The 14,676-nt window shown below is 54.2% G+C and overlaps 6 protein-coding genes across 6 annotated transcripts; 3 read left to right on the top strand and 3 right to left on the bottom strand.

The window, feature by feature from the left end:
* Positions 1–109: 109 nt before the first annotated feature.
* AO090206000112 (uncharacterized protein) lies at positions 110–673 on the bottom strand (the record flags this gene model as incomplete). The annotated part of the gene is made up of 1 exon (XM_023233232.1): positions 110–673. One exon carries the CDS (start codon positions 671–673, stop codon positions 110–112), a length of 564 nt encoding a protein of 187 aa, XP_023093758.1.
* Positions 674–837: 164 nt separating this feature from the next.
* Positions 838–1,829, bottom strand: AO090206000111 (uncharacterized protein; the record flags this gene model as incomplete). The annotated part of the gene is made up of 4 exons (XM_023233230.1): positions 838–906; positions 988–1,129; positions 1,197–1,503; positions 1,634–1,829. 4 exons carry the CDS (start codon positions 1,827–1,829, stop codon positions 838–840), a joined length of 714 nt encoding a protein of 237 aa, XP_023093757.1.
* An 826-nt stretch (positions 1,830–2,655) lies between these two features.
* AO090206000110 (putative L-PSP endoribonuclease family protein Brt1) lies at positions 2,656–3,205 on the top strand (the record flags this gene model as incomplete). Its single annotated transcript, XM_001826550.3, has 3 exons — positions 2,656–2,820; positions 2,900–3,049; positions 3,098–3,205. The coding sequence occupies 3 exons, from the start codon at positions 2,656–2,658 to the stop codon at positions 3,203–3,205; spliced, it is 423 nt and encodes a 140-aa protein (XP_001826602.1).
* Positions 3,206–5,523: 2,318 nt separating this feature from the next.
* On the top strand, positions 5,524–9,861 carry AO090206000109 (putative mucin family signaling protein Msb2; the record flags this gene model as incomplete). Its single annotated transcript, XM_023233229.1, has 4 exons — positions 5,524–5,574; positions 5,616–5,730; positions 6,252–6,488; positions 7,052–9,861. 4 exons carry the CDS (start codon positions 5,524–5,526, stop codon positions 9,859–9,861), a joined length of 3,213 nt encoding a protein of 1,070 aa, XP_023093756.1.
* An 876-nt stretch (positions 9,862–10,737) lies between these two features.
* Positions 10,738–12,002, bottom strand: AO090206000108 (mitochondrial fission process 1 family protein; the record flags this gene model as incomplete). The annotated part of the gene is made up of 3 exons (XM_003190833.2): positions 10,738–11,058; positions 11,136–11,682; positions 11,872–12,002. 3 exons carry the CDS (start codon positions 12,000–12,002, stop codon positions 10,738–10,740), a joined length of 999 nt encoding a protein of 332 aa, XP_003190881.1.
* Positions 12,003–13,825: 1,823 nt separating this feature from the next.
* On the top strand, positions 13,826–14,341 carry AO090206000106 (holo-ACP synthase; the record flags this gene model as incomplete). The annotated part of the gene is made up of 1 exon (XM_001826547.3): positions 13,826–14,341. One exon carries the CDS (start codon positions 13,826–13,828, stop codon positions 14,339–14,341), a length of 516 nt encoding a protein of 171 aa, XP_001826599.3.
* Between the last annotated feature and the right edge of the window lie 335 nt (positions 14,342–14,676).

The following is a 14,676-nucleotide window of genomic DNA, read 5'->3' as shown; positions in this document are numbered from 1 at the left end:
GAACAATCTCAGTTTTGCTGTGAATGTGGCGTTTATCTTTCCCAGATCCCTTTTCCACCACTGGACAGTCGTACAGCAGCCAACACTTTGACCACATGATGGGTGACAGTTAAGGGCCTTCGAAAATCACGTCGGCATCATCTTTGGCACATCCATCATCATGCTTGTCCTCCCAGACCCAGTCCCACCACGGTTGGCGAAAATCTTTGAATCCTCCAATGCGGTCATTGGTCGACGATCGCATTGCCTCTCGTCTCCAGAACCGCTCCTGATCCTCCTCCCGTTTCTGCCTCTTCAGGGCCCTCAGCTTTCGTTCCTGTAGGACCACGTCGTCTTCCTCCTGCGCGACCTTCCTTCGCAGTTCCTCATCCTCCGAATCGGGCTCGTCATCCTCATCGTACGGCGAGCAACTAAATTTATCTTGCAGGATGTCACACCGTGCGCGCCCACTCATCAAATACATGACCAAACCCACCAGCAGTCGCAGCGCGGCGTGAAAGTCCGATTCGACCCACAGATCGTACTCTTTACTCCCCAAGATACGGAAGACACGCGGATCCGGCTCACTGTCAGACGTTGACAGTTGGAGCCACTCGACCTTCTGCATGAACCGCTCCAGATTCTGCCGGCCGTAGAATCTGTGGTTGGTACTGCTAACGACGAGCTGCCGCATCTCCGTCTCGGTCCCCGATGCGTTGTGGCGGCCGCTCCAGAGCCGAGAGGTCTTATGTCCAGGGAAGATGCCCCGGAATATATGCAATCGGGATCCGTGCAGGCCGATCAGAAACACTTCTTGGTCGGGGAACTTATCGCCAGGGGGGTGCAATCGGTGGATGTTCAGGAGCAACTGCGAGAGAAGCAGCTTGAACTTTCCTTCCAGGGCTGATTCGAGGAATACGTGCTCCTCTGTTGTCTGTAAGAGAACTCTGGGCTTAGCAACGTTCGCTCGGATGCAACACACGCGACAATGAGCTAGTCAGGACGTACCGTGGATACAGGGAGAACCGCACGCGTAGAATGTTGCTCTGGGTAATGTTCGATAGCTAGCAATCCCGCCGTAATCGGGGCATCCTTGTACTTCTCGCGATATCCGGTCCAGTATTCCAATTGGCAGCTCAACAGTCGCGCACTAATTATCGTTAACTTCCGGGAGCGAATGGAGGATTTGAAACAGCAGATCTTAAGGGAAAGCATACCGAAGATAAAAATAAGACTCGTCACTCTCTGTCTCACGCGTGATCTTCAGCGCATCTAGAACCTCGTCAAGGAGAGCATAGACGACTTGTCCCTGCGCCCTGGCGGCACTGGCAAAGTCGTATTCCCGCGCCGGAGGACCCCAATGACCTACATCATCTTCATATAAACCCTTTCGAAATAGCGGTACCTTCTTCAGCGTTTTAAACACCCCTCGAAAACGAATGTCGACCTTCGACCACCGGTTCAGATTGACCTGGCGCGCATTCTGTTGGCGACGGAAGAGCCAGATCGTGCGTTGTGCCACAGCTAGCGATGGTTAGTACTGCCCTCACTCTCGTCTTTCTCTTATTGGGTTTACGATTCCATCGCTCTGTACGAGATGAAAGAGGGTATGTGGAGAAGAAACCCCAGGGAAATGGTGTATACATATACATACGTGCTCGCTCGGCTTTTTTGAGGTATCGAGAAGGGATGAGGTCTTCTTCGGAACAGTTCAGGAAGACCCTCGCCTTCAGACCGTGGACTTCGATCTCGACGACTTTCTCTTTTGCGGACAGGACTGCTGCGTTGGATGAGCCCTGGCCTGGGATGCTCGCAGCGGCTCCTCTGTGATCCTGTTCGTCTAGCTCCATGAGTAAGAACACGTTTGGAAGTGAGAACGACAGTGAGTGGTGGCAGTCAGGGTGAGGTCGACATGAGTGCAGAGTCGGTGGGTTACCAAGGTACAGTGTTGTGGGCAGTGAATGTGTTGGTCGAGTCTACAGTGAATGAATGGGCTCCGCGTGCTGCTGTGCGCGTTCATCTGCATAATACTGAATAACACTGTCGATAGTCCTGCAATTAGACGGCTGCCACCGAGAGACCTGCATGATTTTAAAGTATATGCTGAGAAAGCTCAATAGAGGATGCTCGTTTCATTTGGAATGTAGAAGTAGACGTAGATATACAACCTCTTACGACAACGCTGGAGCTCTGCCGATGTAGTTTCTCTCTCTGCCCCCTTCTTCTGTAATCACTATGGGAGGATTTCTTTTATCAGGGCTCAGAAAGAGAGGCTCGAGTGTAGATTTCAGTTTCGCGTTAATTTCTCAGGGGTACATGCGTTCGACACTATATGGCGTTGGTATCTTCATCTACGACAGTTGGTTATATATAACGGAGTGCGGAGATATATCTTCCGGAGACGTGAAGTCGACCAGGACGATACTCTACAAAACCACCCACAAAAACCCACGACTAGTACTCTCCTCACTACAGGTAGTGTACTGAAGGTATCACGCTTCAGATGATGTCCTGATAGACCACGCAGCAATGGCATCGACACCACTATCATTTACTGGACCCTCAGCAAGTCCAGTGGGTCCACCCCGCCTTATCAATCCAGCCAAGACCACACCTACATAGCACTTCCTCGACCGATCTCCCCAGATTCACGAAAGAGAAAACACGCAAGAAACGATGTGGAAGCCCAACAGGACACCCGTCCGCACGCAGGACGCACCTTTGCCTCCGTCCTTCCTCTCGCAGGCCATCGTGGCCGGTGAACAGATCTACTGCTCGGGACAAGTGGGTGTGAGTCCCAGCACGGGAAAGATGGTCGAAGGACCCATCCAGGAGCGAACGGTATGTGTGGTACTCCTCTGACGGAGTTCGGATATGTTCTTGTTTCTCTACAGAAGGGCGACTGACTCATGGACTCTAGAAACAAATCCTCCGCAACCTGAGTGCCGTTCTCGTCGCGGGCGGCTCGAGTCTCCAGGACGTGGTGAAGGTGAATATATTCCTGGCGGACATGGGGGATTTTGCCGCGGTGAACGAGGTCTACGAGAGCTTTTTCCAGGATCCCAAGCCGGTACGTGCTGGTGTTTACGTGTTAGATACGCGTGCTGACTGATCTCAGGCCCGGACGTGTGTGGCTGTCAAGACGTTGCCACTGGGAACGGATGTTGAGATTGAGTGTACGGGCCTGGTGACGAAGAGACGAACTCAGGGGAACTCTCGTCTGTAAGTGAATCGCATTGTGGGATACGAACTCTGGAGCTTAGAGTTCATCTGATGAGGGTCTGTGGCGGTCGATCAAGTTCTTGGTCGCGTCTGGGTGAACTCTCCGTACCCTAGAGACAGTGATACAATGATACATAGGGCGAAACCTAAGGTAATGGTTCATGGCGACGTAGTAGTTGTGTGACCTGTTAAATTTCATTCCTTCATTGTTTGTCCATTAGTTACAAATTCTGCCAAACTGAGTGGAAGTTGAGGGATGAAATTAAACAACATCCATACCACGGTACGGCGAACCAATCCAATGACGGCCAGGGAAACCTGAAACCACCATACCGTAAGCGACGAATGAACCACGGGAGTTGAGTGGGGCCTTTGCCAGGAACAGGCTTAGCGTCCCTCCTTAATGCTTTCGTTCCATTGGGTCTGCCCGGCCCGGGGAAATCACATCGCATCGCGACCAGAAAGGAGGGATCGCAAATTCGCAAAAATTTCAGAAAGAAGACTACAAGAATTGAGGTACGTTGCAATCGACGGAGCACAGTCGCAAACTACACAAGTCTCCCAACTATTGAGACTATTCCACGCAGGATTGGGATCCATCCCAAGCCAAAATAGAACCTCATCCGCCAATGATGCATCTATGCACCGCCCGGGATGAGACACCCGATGATCCGAGTTCCTCTCTGGACGGCTTATCAACGCATGGACTCTCGTCGATCAGGACCAAAAACGAGCACAGAGGGAAGGGGGAAGACCGTCGGTCGGCGCACGGAGACTGATTGAGGTTCTGGTGGACAACGCCAACCCTATATCACTTTTGGTCCTGGTTCTTAGGCGGGGGGCACAGAGACACGATTGCCTTATTGGGAACCTGTGGAATGTACGGTACCGCGTTGTTTTCTTTTTTTTTTTTCTTTTGTCCGTCCCCCCCCTCTCCTCTGGCTCGGTTCTGCTGAGACAGGAAGGGAAACTGGAGTCCATGGGCAACGTGTTTCAGCCTTGACGTGAGCCCCGTTGGTTCAAGCAGGACTCTGACTGGTTCGCTTGTCACATTCCGGATACGTCAGGGCTGGGAATGTGAAGAACACTGCCCTCATTCATCCCTCTCGGCAGTGGGAAATTGTCTGATGCGAGCGAAGGGAGGGGGATGCGGGATCAGCATCATATGCGTCCGTCATGAAAGGAGGACCGCACGTGGTTAGAAGACCGACTGTCTAGTCTTTCTTGGCCTACGACTCGAGAATCTATCTAGTCTAGTAGAGACTACCGAGGAGAGACTTCCAAACGAGGTCCATTGTGTTTGACTAAGTTCCGGCTAAGGGAGGCTTAGGGCAGAGAACCGACGTAATTATAGTAACGGGCGCCCGGCAGATGAGTAAAAAGAGGCATCGATGCGACCATGAAGGTGGATGTAGCGTGAGAAAAGAACAAAAAAAAAGGGGGGGCCAAAATCCAATCTGACCGTGAGTCGCTGATTTTTGCTGACTTTTTTTTTTCGTTTTTCTTTATTTTTATTTTTATTTTTTTTATATTTTCTCGTCCAGAGTTCTCTTTTTGATGATGAGATGACTATGCTTTGGTAACTCCCAATGTTACCGACTTTACAGCCCATGGGTACATGTATGTACAAACAAACATCCTGTACGGAGTACATCCTGTACGTATGTACGACGTAGTCTACTTGCATACCTTGGGGGACGGAATCAATATTCCTTTCCTCTCAGTCATGCAATGGAAATTAAAAATAAGACAAGAAAGAGGAAGAACAAGCGTTCTTCACCTGGGATGCTGGGCGGTTAAGTCATCTCTGTGTGGATGTACATTAAAGACCACGCACCGGCAGGAAAGGGAAGCAGGAAAAAACCCCCACAATCCTCCAGGCACGCAACACACTAGTGGGACACCGTCGGTCTAGCCCTGGTAATGGTCCGAACCTAGACGGATTGGTGAAGAGGCTGGAAATCTATTGATTTTGGTATTATTACGATGAGCAACGTACGTCTGATCTGCATCCTGGTTCAGTGCCACCTCACTCTCGGTCCGTACCACCACTGTACTGCTTTTTCCTTCCCTACTCAGCCAGGATGCAGACAGAAGAAGAGAAAAGGGAACAAGGAAAAGAAACGAAAAGAAAAAAAAAATATTACAGCGAGTCAACCTCGGGTCTCCATGGGAAATCCAACGCCTGGGAGGAGAATGAGGGGGATTTTCCTCATGCCGGGACGATTGAAATTAAAAACGAAAACTAATTAAATGAAGACGGTCAGGTCCGCATGTCCATTAATTTCCATCCGCTTGACAGTTGCAGATTTAATTTCGACGATGGAGAATGACTGTGGTCCATGCTCGAGGATAATGCCTGTCAGACTCAGGGTACGGAGTACTATCTCTATGATCATGATCATGAATGATAGTACAAGAGATGTGGTCGTGGAACGCCAACCCGACCAACTGATGGCACCGTCGAGTCTTTCAGGGTCACACGGGATAGAGTTCTACTATCGACGACTAGTTCTTCCTCATTTCTGTGTTCATTTCTGTCGATCAAGTGGAGATTGAAGCGGTGATACCCTGAATGTTGACCTTCTCCGTCGTCCTGGACATGAATTATATCGACTATTGAGGGTCTGTCGTGAGGGAGTAATGGAGGTTCTGTCGTACGGTACGGTAAGGAGGACTTGGACTGTAGTCTGTCGTACTAAGAATAATACTTCCCGGGGTGGGTCTGTGACGGGTAGTAATCCAGACGTTGACGCCAGCGGTATTTCCACGGCCTGCCTCTTCTTCCCCCCCCCCTTAGACTAAACTAGTCCGTACGGAGTATTCTTTCGCTCCAGTCACTCGTTGCTCACTCCCTCACTCTCTCTCCTTCTTCCCTTTCCCCAGTCCTTCCCTTCCTTTGTGATTAATTTGCGTTTTATTGTATTATTTTATTTTTTCTCTCCCCTTCTCTTACCCTCGTTTCTTTTTTTGGTGGTTGTATTCTGTCTTCACCGTCATCTTTCCCCCTCTCCCCCATTCTGCTTCTCTCGATGTTGTCGTTGACGTAGCCACCAATTCTCCATTGATCGCTCATCTTCAATTCTACGTCAACGGCCCGTTCTGGGGACAATTCATCCGCCATCCGTCTCCTTGCATCGACCGAGAGGGAAGAAGAGTCATACAACCTCCTTCTCCTGCCTTCCCGGATCTTGTCTTCGTCGTCGACCAGAACCACCACCACAACCACCCACCCACATTCGTTTTCCCGTTTCTGACCTCGTCGTTCGCTCCTTACTCCAACCTACGTTCGTTACTTGTTTCGCTGTGAAAGGGGTACCTCCCCTGCCGCTCTTTGACCTGCGCGTTGTTGTTTTCAGTTTAGATCCGTCCTCAAATCCTCCGTACGAATCGGCTCCTGCCCTCGATCGACCCGCTGTCACTGTAGTTTTACCGTTTGTCGCTGTCGAGACGTTTTGTCGCAGGGTGATTCGGTCGAACAGGGATTTCATCGATTGGTGGAACGCTACGCTGACGGACCGATCATTCGAGTAATTCGTTCGGAGATACATCGAACGGAAAAGACGAGGCCGGGGTAGTGTCGCATAAACCCCCTCTCCATCGTCCCCAGCCACCCAGTCTATGAGCCTGCAACCTCAACGCTTGAGTTCGATAGTCGACACTTGATCTTGCATCGGTGGATCTGGAAGCGCCCGCTTGAGCTGTCGCTCTGTCCATTCCTTCTATATTACTGCCGCTCGCCGCTCTTTCGCCCCGAGCCATTAAATCCTTTACGTCAACAACATGGTCGCCCAGACGACGTCGATACTGACGGCGTTGCTGTCGCTCGGCGGTCTCGAGCTGGTTGCAGCTCGGAACGCGGCCGAGGAGCCAACGCTGAAGCCCCGTTTCATGCCGAAACACATGAAAAGATTGATCAACTACCAAACCTCTGCGGCCCCCGGAGCATCGTCCAAGGCGCCTGAGACCGTCGAAGTGCCCAGGTCCAACACCAACGTGCTCGATTCGATTCTGCAGCCGCCCCAAGAAGCCACCCCGGCACCGACGGAAACGCCCGAGGTCGTTGTCATCACCCTGTCTATTGATGCGGCCGGCAACACGCATACGTTGACGGGAACGCCGGCCGGAACCGCCTCGACCTCGACCGTGACGAGCTCCGTGTTGACCTCGGAGCCGGCTGCGGCCAGCGCCGCAGCGACCACCACCGGCTCGACTGCATCCCAGGCGGCCTCGAACCAGGAGATGACCCCGTCATCGTCGACGGGAGCTGAATCGCCAAAGGCTACGGACGCTTCCACGTCGGAGGCGGCGAGCGAGTCGGTCTCCCCATCGGTGTCCCAGACATCATCCACCCTGGCGGCGGAGGACAGCACCACGGCGTCGACTTCGAGCGTGGTGGGATCGTCGCAGGAACCCGGTACGTCGACCACGGCCGTTACTCCTTCCGCGACCGCCACGAAGACTGGGAACGTGCTGAGCGATCTGGTGAGCGGCCTGTTTGGCGGCTCGTCCAGCTCCGAGAGTGCCAGCTCTGTCCAGCCTACTGAGGTCTCGAGCGGATCGGCCAGCTCAGTGGTTCCGTCGAATTCGGCAACAGGTGCCAGCAGCTCCGAGAGTGCCAGCTCTGTCCAGCCTACTGAGGTCTCGAGCGGATCGGCCAGCCCAGTGGTTCCGTCGAATTCGGCAATAGGTGCTAGTAGCACCGAGGGCACCTCGACGGTGGTGTCACCCTCGCAGACCGGTGTGGTGAGTTCGACCGAGCAGCCATCGTCCACCCCCGGATTGGTCAATTCATTACTGTCCGGCCTCCTCTCCGGCTCGAGCACCTCCAGTGTCTCGGAGTCGTCTGCGAATCAGGCGACCTCCAGCGATGTGATCCCAACCGCCTCGGCAGGCTCCTCCGTCACCGGGTCCTCCGGCCAGCCGACGTCCACCGGTGTCATTCCGACTCAATCGGCGGTGTCGTCCGTCGTTTCCCCCTCGGCCGCCACAACCTCGGGACTATTGGACAGTGGACTTTTGTCGGGTCTCCTGCCTACAACCACGGGCAACTCGTCGGAGTCCACCAGTCAGCTCACGTCGATTGACGTGATCCCGACGCCGTCCGCTCTGTTGTCCTCTATTCTGTCACCCTCCGCCGCTATCTCCTCCGGATTGTTGGACACGGGGCTTCCGTCCGGCGCTCTTTCGACTCCCATTGCCAACGGTTCGGAAACATCGACCGCCAATGGAAGCTCCACCGACCTCCTGAGCTCTTCCGGTATTCTGCCGACTATCTCCATCAGTATCCCGCCAGCTACGCCGACCCCCTCCGCCGGCACCTCCTCGGGAGCCATCCCGGAACCCAGTGGCCTGCCCACCAGCGGCGTTATCCCAGGATCGTCCGGATCGAGCGGCTCAACCACATCCAGCCCGGTCATCCCAGGAGCGTCTACGGGAACTCAAACTTTCACCCCGGGACCGTCCGGCTCGGTCATCAGCCCGGGCGTTCCTACATCGACCAGTGGTGTCGTTCCTTCGACCGGCTCCAGTGGTTCGTCTTTGCCGTCGTCGGTCTCGTCGACTCCTCTCATCGGCTCCTCGAAGCCCACCGACGTGCCCACCAGCCAAAGCAACCCGATTTCGACGAACACACCGACTCCCGCTTCTTCCACCACCGTGACCCCGACGAGCACGGAACAGCCCAGCACGACGGAGAAGTCGACGGTAACGACGAAGGTCACCCCAACCCCAGAGCCCACCACGACGAGCGACGCCACTGACTGGGTGCCGTCGACGATTCTGGTTGACCCTCCGACCCCGACGACGCAAAACACGGCCACCCACACCACGGCGACGACGACGTCCACTCAGACCCAACTCCCTGGGTCTATCTCGCCCGGCAACGTTCCCGTCGAGCCGCCAGCAGACTCGACCCTGATTCAGTTGGGATTCAATGGCAAGCTGCGCTACAGCTTCGTGGCCACGACGCCGCTGTCTTCCTCGCAGATCTTCCTTTACGTTCCGCTCGCTTTGGAGTACGCACTGGAGATCCTCCGAAAGGAGGTGTCCATGTTGGCGATCCAGCCCTACGACAACTCGAAGAGCACGGGCTATATCGCTACCGTCGCCATGGGGTACATTCCCACCGATCAGGTGGACGCGTTGCGGAAGATGCTGAACAACCCCAACTCGCGGCTTTACCAGCAGGCCGATGGCTCCGCCAACGCTCTGATGTCGATGGTTGATCCCTCCATTCCTCTGGTGGTTGGCGAGTCTGGCTCCTCCTCGAGCAGCAGTGGATCTTCCGGCTCGAGTGGGTCCAGCGGCAACACCGGCGGCGACAATGGCAACAGCGAGTCGGACCCCAACTCGGACGCGGGTGCCAGCAGCAGCGGATCGACTCATGCCAGCTCGGTTGGCATTGGTGTTGGTGTCGTGGCGGGAGCCGCTGCCTACGGTGCGGGCATGTTCTGGGTGGCTCGTCGCTACCGCAAGAAGCGTCAATTGCACCAACGGTCGAGCTCGAATGTCGAGCAGATGAGCGAGGGCCGTAACGGTGCACCTCTGTTCGGAGCGGGTGGCCGTATGTCGCGCAACAGCAACAACAGCCGCGGCACCGGGCGTACGCAGATGATCAGTGCCCCTGTGATGGCCGAAAACTCCCTCGGATGGAACTAAAAATGAGATGTACATGATGAGGTTCTCTTTGGGACGAGGGTCGCAAACCAAAAGACAAAACACGCACAAAAAAATCACCATTAGACGGGGGAAAATCTGGATCGAATCGATCGATTCTGTGTAGCCCTTGTGGCAGCTATGGCCATGCATCTTCTGACTGTATTCAAGTTTTGGATATCATTTGTCTTTCTATGTTATTCACCCTACATACTTTTTCTTCTCTTCTTATTCCCCCTCTGTTTTGGCATTTCTTTTCTTTTCTCCTTCTTACTCTCCTTGATGGTGGCGCAGTGCAAAAGACCTTGCCCTTCGCCAATTTTTATTATTTACAGTAAAGATATCTTTTTTATTCTACTTTGATTTGAACCTCCTCTCCCGCTCTCTAATGGATGGGTGGTAAGGTATCTGTGACGAGTGATGTCGTACTATCCTACACTACCCCCTTTTTTCCCTCTTGTCCGTGTTCCTCTTGTTCTTGTACTACCGGTTTGTGTTTTTTTCCTTTTCTTTTTTTTTTCTATTTGTCGCTTGTCCCCGTGTGTACAGTTGTATAGTGCCAGTAGAAAGCGAAATGAGCCATGCGTTGGCATGGATTGAATGATTTTGAGGATGTTCCCTCTCTGTATCCCGAGCGTGGTACCTACGAGATGGCATGCCATCGACGGAGCGAGGTCCGGTAGAGTAGATGATCCAGGCAACGCAAGCCCTCCGTTGAGTCTGAGACAACGTTCAAGATATGTATATGTACATGGAAAGTGAGAAGAACAACACGAAACGAAACGAAAGAGACACCAGCAACGCTCCCATGCATAAATGAAACAGACAAGCCCAAATGGAAAAGAGACGGAACCAGGGCAGGGTACGTCCAAATTATGATTAGTCCGTCTTCTTCTTTGCGTCCTCATTCCCCCCCAAGCCCAGCAAGGCCAACGGTCCTTTCCGTCCGCGTTCTTCGAGCTCCTTCTTCCGCTCTTCTTTCGCCCGACGGCGCTCCTCCTTGTATTCCTCCCAGGAGTGGGTGGTGAGGGCTGCGGTGCTGGCGTTGGCATCAGGGTCGGCGGTCTTGGCTGGAGGCAGTGAGCGGACGGCGTCCTCACCGGCGTAGGCGCGGATTGCGGTGCGGAAGGACCATTCAACGGCCTCGTCAACGGGTTCGTCAAAGATGTACGGGAGGAAGGGGACGACGGAGAGACCAAGCTGGGAGCAACGGCTCTGTTAGCACTCCACCCAGATGTTTACAACACACAACAAGAAGGGAGAAAAGAAAAACTCACTCCGATAGGCGCCCAGGTGCGGAACCACACACTCTTGGAATTCTTCAAGGCGCGTCCCGAGTATTTCACCATGGAATGAATGGTCAACGCGGGTAGACCCATACTGGCGATACTCTGGAACACGGCCCGCTTAGCCATGACCACACGGTAATCCTCGATGAGCGGAATCCGGGTCGTGGGCCACGGCTCCAGGGAATCCGATTCCCCCGTGGAGGAGCGTAACGAACCGCCCACATTGCCGGTGGCCATGCCCTTGATGACTTGCTCCTGAGTGAGCTCCTTGGCGTCCTTGTAGGCCTCGCCAGGCGGGGCGAGTACGCGGCGATTGCGCAGGTACGCCTTGTAGCCCTCATGGGCGACATCGCCGATCAAGTACGACCAGGAGATGGCGTAAGCGGAACGCACCAAATACGGATGAGCGACGGGACGGAAGGATTCGCCTATGTCGGAGGTATAGGCAACATAACGATGCGCGGAGAGCAACACCGTGCGGAGTCGATTGGCGTATCCGGCATATCGGTAGGGAGTGTCGGTGGAATCGACGGAGCTGTTGATTTTGGGCGAATGAAGGTTCAGTTAGTGAGAGATTCTCTTGTTGTAATTTGTGGAAAAGCGAAGAGAAGTGAAAGATGTCATAGGTAGCTCGCAAGATACCGGGGATCTCTTGATGTGACGATGCTCCCTTCTTGCGGGGGAAGGAAAAGTGTGGGGAAAGAGGAAGAACAGAACCACATACTAGGAGGAGTAGATATCATCATAGAACCCGTCATCGTGATCCACGAGTTGCTGCAGTTGCGGAGGCAGTTTCTCGCGGGGAATGGGCTTCTCCGACGAGTCCTCTGGCTTGGATGGTGATCCCCAGAGCATGGTGATAGACTGACTATACAGTACTATACTATTAGTGAGTACAAGAGTGGTCACGACGTCACGGGAGTCACATACCGTGGAATACTCTACGGGCAAGCTGGAGGAGATGTCGCAAAAGGTGAAGGAACAGTGAGACCGGAATGAGGGAGGAGACCGAAGTGGATTAAATGAATGAAAGCCATAGCCGCACACGCTTGCCGACCAGCGCAGAAGCTGGAAGGAGGAGGAAGAGTTCACTTCCTTCCCCCGAGGTTGTCACTTCCTTGGGTCCGGTGCTTCTAGAAGGGTACCTTTCTTTTCCTTTCTTTTTGGGCACCTATTGGTTTTGTTTGTCTTCTCCTATAATTTTTACACTTTGCCTACAGCTACACCTCTGCGACTGTGCGTCCTGCAGTGGTTAACACAAGTAGAGTCCATCGATATCAGCCCATGATGGCATGAACGCGAGGCCGATCTTTTCCGACGTCATGGCCGCGGAACCTCGGATAGACCCGGAGTGGTTCCCCGTGATGGCTGCTGACTCAGATATATTTCGTAGTTATGAACATTGGTTTTATGACCATGACTAAGCGAGAACAAAAGTGTGGCTGACACCCAGCCACACGAGCGCACCGCCCACGCTAAACCAGAAGCCGGCCAACTTCATCCGCTCTCCTGCCATCCGAACCCGAACTCGCTTTCTTGAGATCATTTCGCTTCGTTGCCTCTCCGCCGTTGTTTGTTCCTCCACTCCCGCGCTCAATCAACTCCCGTCTCCCGTCATCATGGTCGTCTACTACCAGCTCGCCGGCAAGCAGGTCGGCTCCCACGTGGTATGTGTCGAATGCTGCATCGTCGGCTCTCCTGGTTCCAAATTCTGTTCGCCGCGTGACGGAGCCGCGGTGTTGCCGATGGCGTCCTGTTGAATGTCCTCGTTGCTGATCCTGTCTGTCTCCTAGCTCGCCATGGGTGTTCTCGGCTCCCTTTTCGGTGGTGTCTACCTCGCAACCCGCGGTGGCTCTCAGCCCAAGCAGGCCGCTCCCCCGATCCAGGCCTCTTCCAAGGACGAGGAGACCTTCATCCAGTATGTCCTCCCTCTCCGTTGTCTCTCCCCTTTCCGGCGGGTAATGTCGGATGCTGTCTCGCCTTTCGCGATCGACTCAGAGCGATGAGCTACGACAGTGCCATTGTGCCCCCATCGAGCTGGTCCAAGGCCTGGAAACAGAAGCACAACCCCACCCAGTTCTCCATCAAATCGTGCAACGAGAGCTATGAACCCTGGCTAACCATGCGACCTACCACAGAGACTTCCTGAAGCAAGTGAACGGAAGCGGGGAGGAGAAGAAGAGCAGCCATTAATGTCTCGGAAAGATGAGAAATGAATCGAGGATCGCCCCGACGCCCACAGAACCTTGACGGCGACTCTCCCTAACTCCATGGGTGTCAATTGTATGATCCGAAATAGGGATGGCAACTGGGGCGGGCCTTGCATTGTATGTCGGACTGCTGGACAGCTTGTGCCAGCGGCGAGGTGTGTGATCTGTACATATAGAGGTATACACCGCATTGAGCTATGTTCTTCTATGCTGGTAATGATCCACAAGAGTTGGAGAAATCATGTCCGGTGCACCGTTGGTTGGTTCCGTAGGGCGGTTCGACCGCCGACTTCTGTGTAGTGTAGACCACTGGCGAGCTGTCTCGCATATGTACCCTTGCCGCAGCAATATAAATTACTATACTACAGCATCGTATTCGACTCGACGGATCTGCGAAGTCGATAGAATCCGGCGTCACCAACAGAGTCACCTGACCTCGCCGTAATTTCCGGCAGGAAGATGCTCTCGATGCTCTCGATCCTGTCAGTCCTCAACCTCACATCATCCGACGCCTCGAGCCCGCTGCAATCCGCCGTAATCACCATGAAACCACTGCCCTTCCCGCTTGCCCTGAATATCGGCACGGATATCGTTCATCTCCCCCGGATCACGCGCCTTATCCACCGCCGCGACTACCTGACACGCTTCACGCGGCGCATCCTCAACGATCACGAACAGCATGACTTCCGCACTCGCTTTGCCCTGCTTGGGGCCACGAACCCGCCGAACGAACGTCCCCTCCCGAGTGCTACGGAGATGGCCCGCTGGCTGGCCGGTCGCTTCGCCGCCAAGGAAGCCGCACGCAAGGCCGCGCCGAACGGAGCGGCGAGCCTGGGGTGGAAGGATGTGATGGTGCGAGTCAGCGAGACAGACAGAGGCAGACCGGAAGTGGTCTATATGGACGGAGAGACGGCCCGCATTGGGAAGCTGTCCATCTCGCACGACGGGGACTACGTTGTTGCTACGGTTTTGGCGGCCGGATGAGGTCGATCTCTGGGGCGCTCAATTACAGTACATTCTGTCCGAGAGATCGCAGTTTGGACTAGATGGGATACTAGCTTCGTTCAAGGGGTTCAGACTGCTTGTCAGATCGGTGGCTACGCGTCTCGTCTACTGGCAGCAGGGTTGGGCATTGGGACTGAGGACGAGGTGCCGGTGCGTCCATACGTGGAGTGCTCGTTGCGACACACCCAGCGACAGTCCAGCAGTTCGCTAGGAAGAATTTCTTCGAGGTTGGCGAGATGCTTCAGTCAGAGCAGGCGCTTGGCATATCTGCAGCCCGCATGTGTGCTTTGGGCGGGAATCGAGCCGAGGTACAT

This window comes from Aspergillus oryzae, chromosome 7, assembly GCF_000184455.2.
Source record: "Aspergillus oryzae RIB40 DNA, chromosome 7".
Lineage (NCBI taxonomy): Eukaryota > Fungi > Ascomycota > Eurotiomycetes > Eurotiales > Aspergillaceae > Aspergillus > Aspergillus oryzae.
This window is presented reverse-complemented; position numbering and strand designations above follow the sequence as displayed.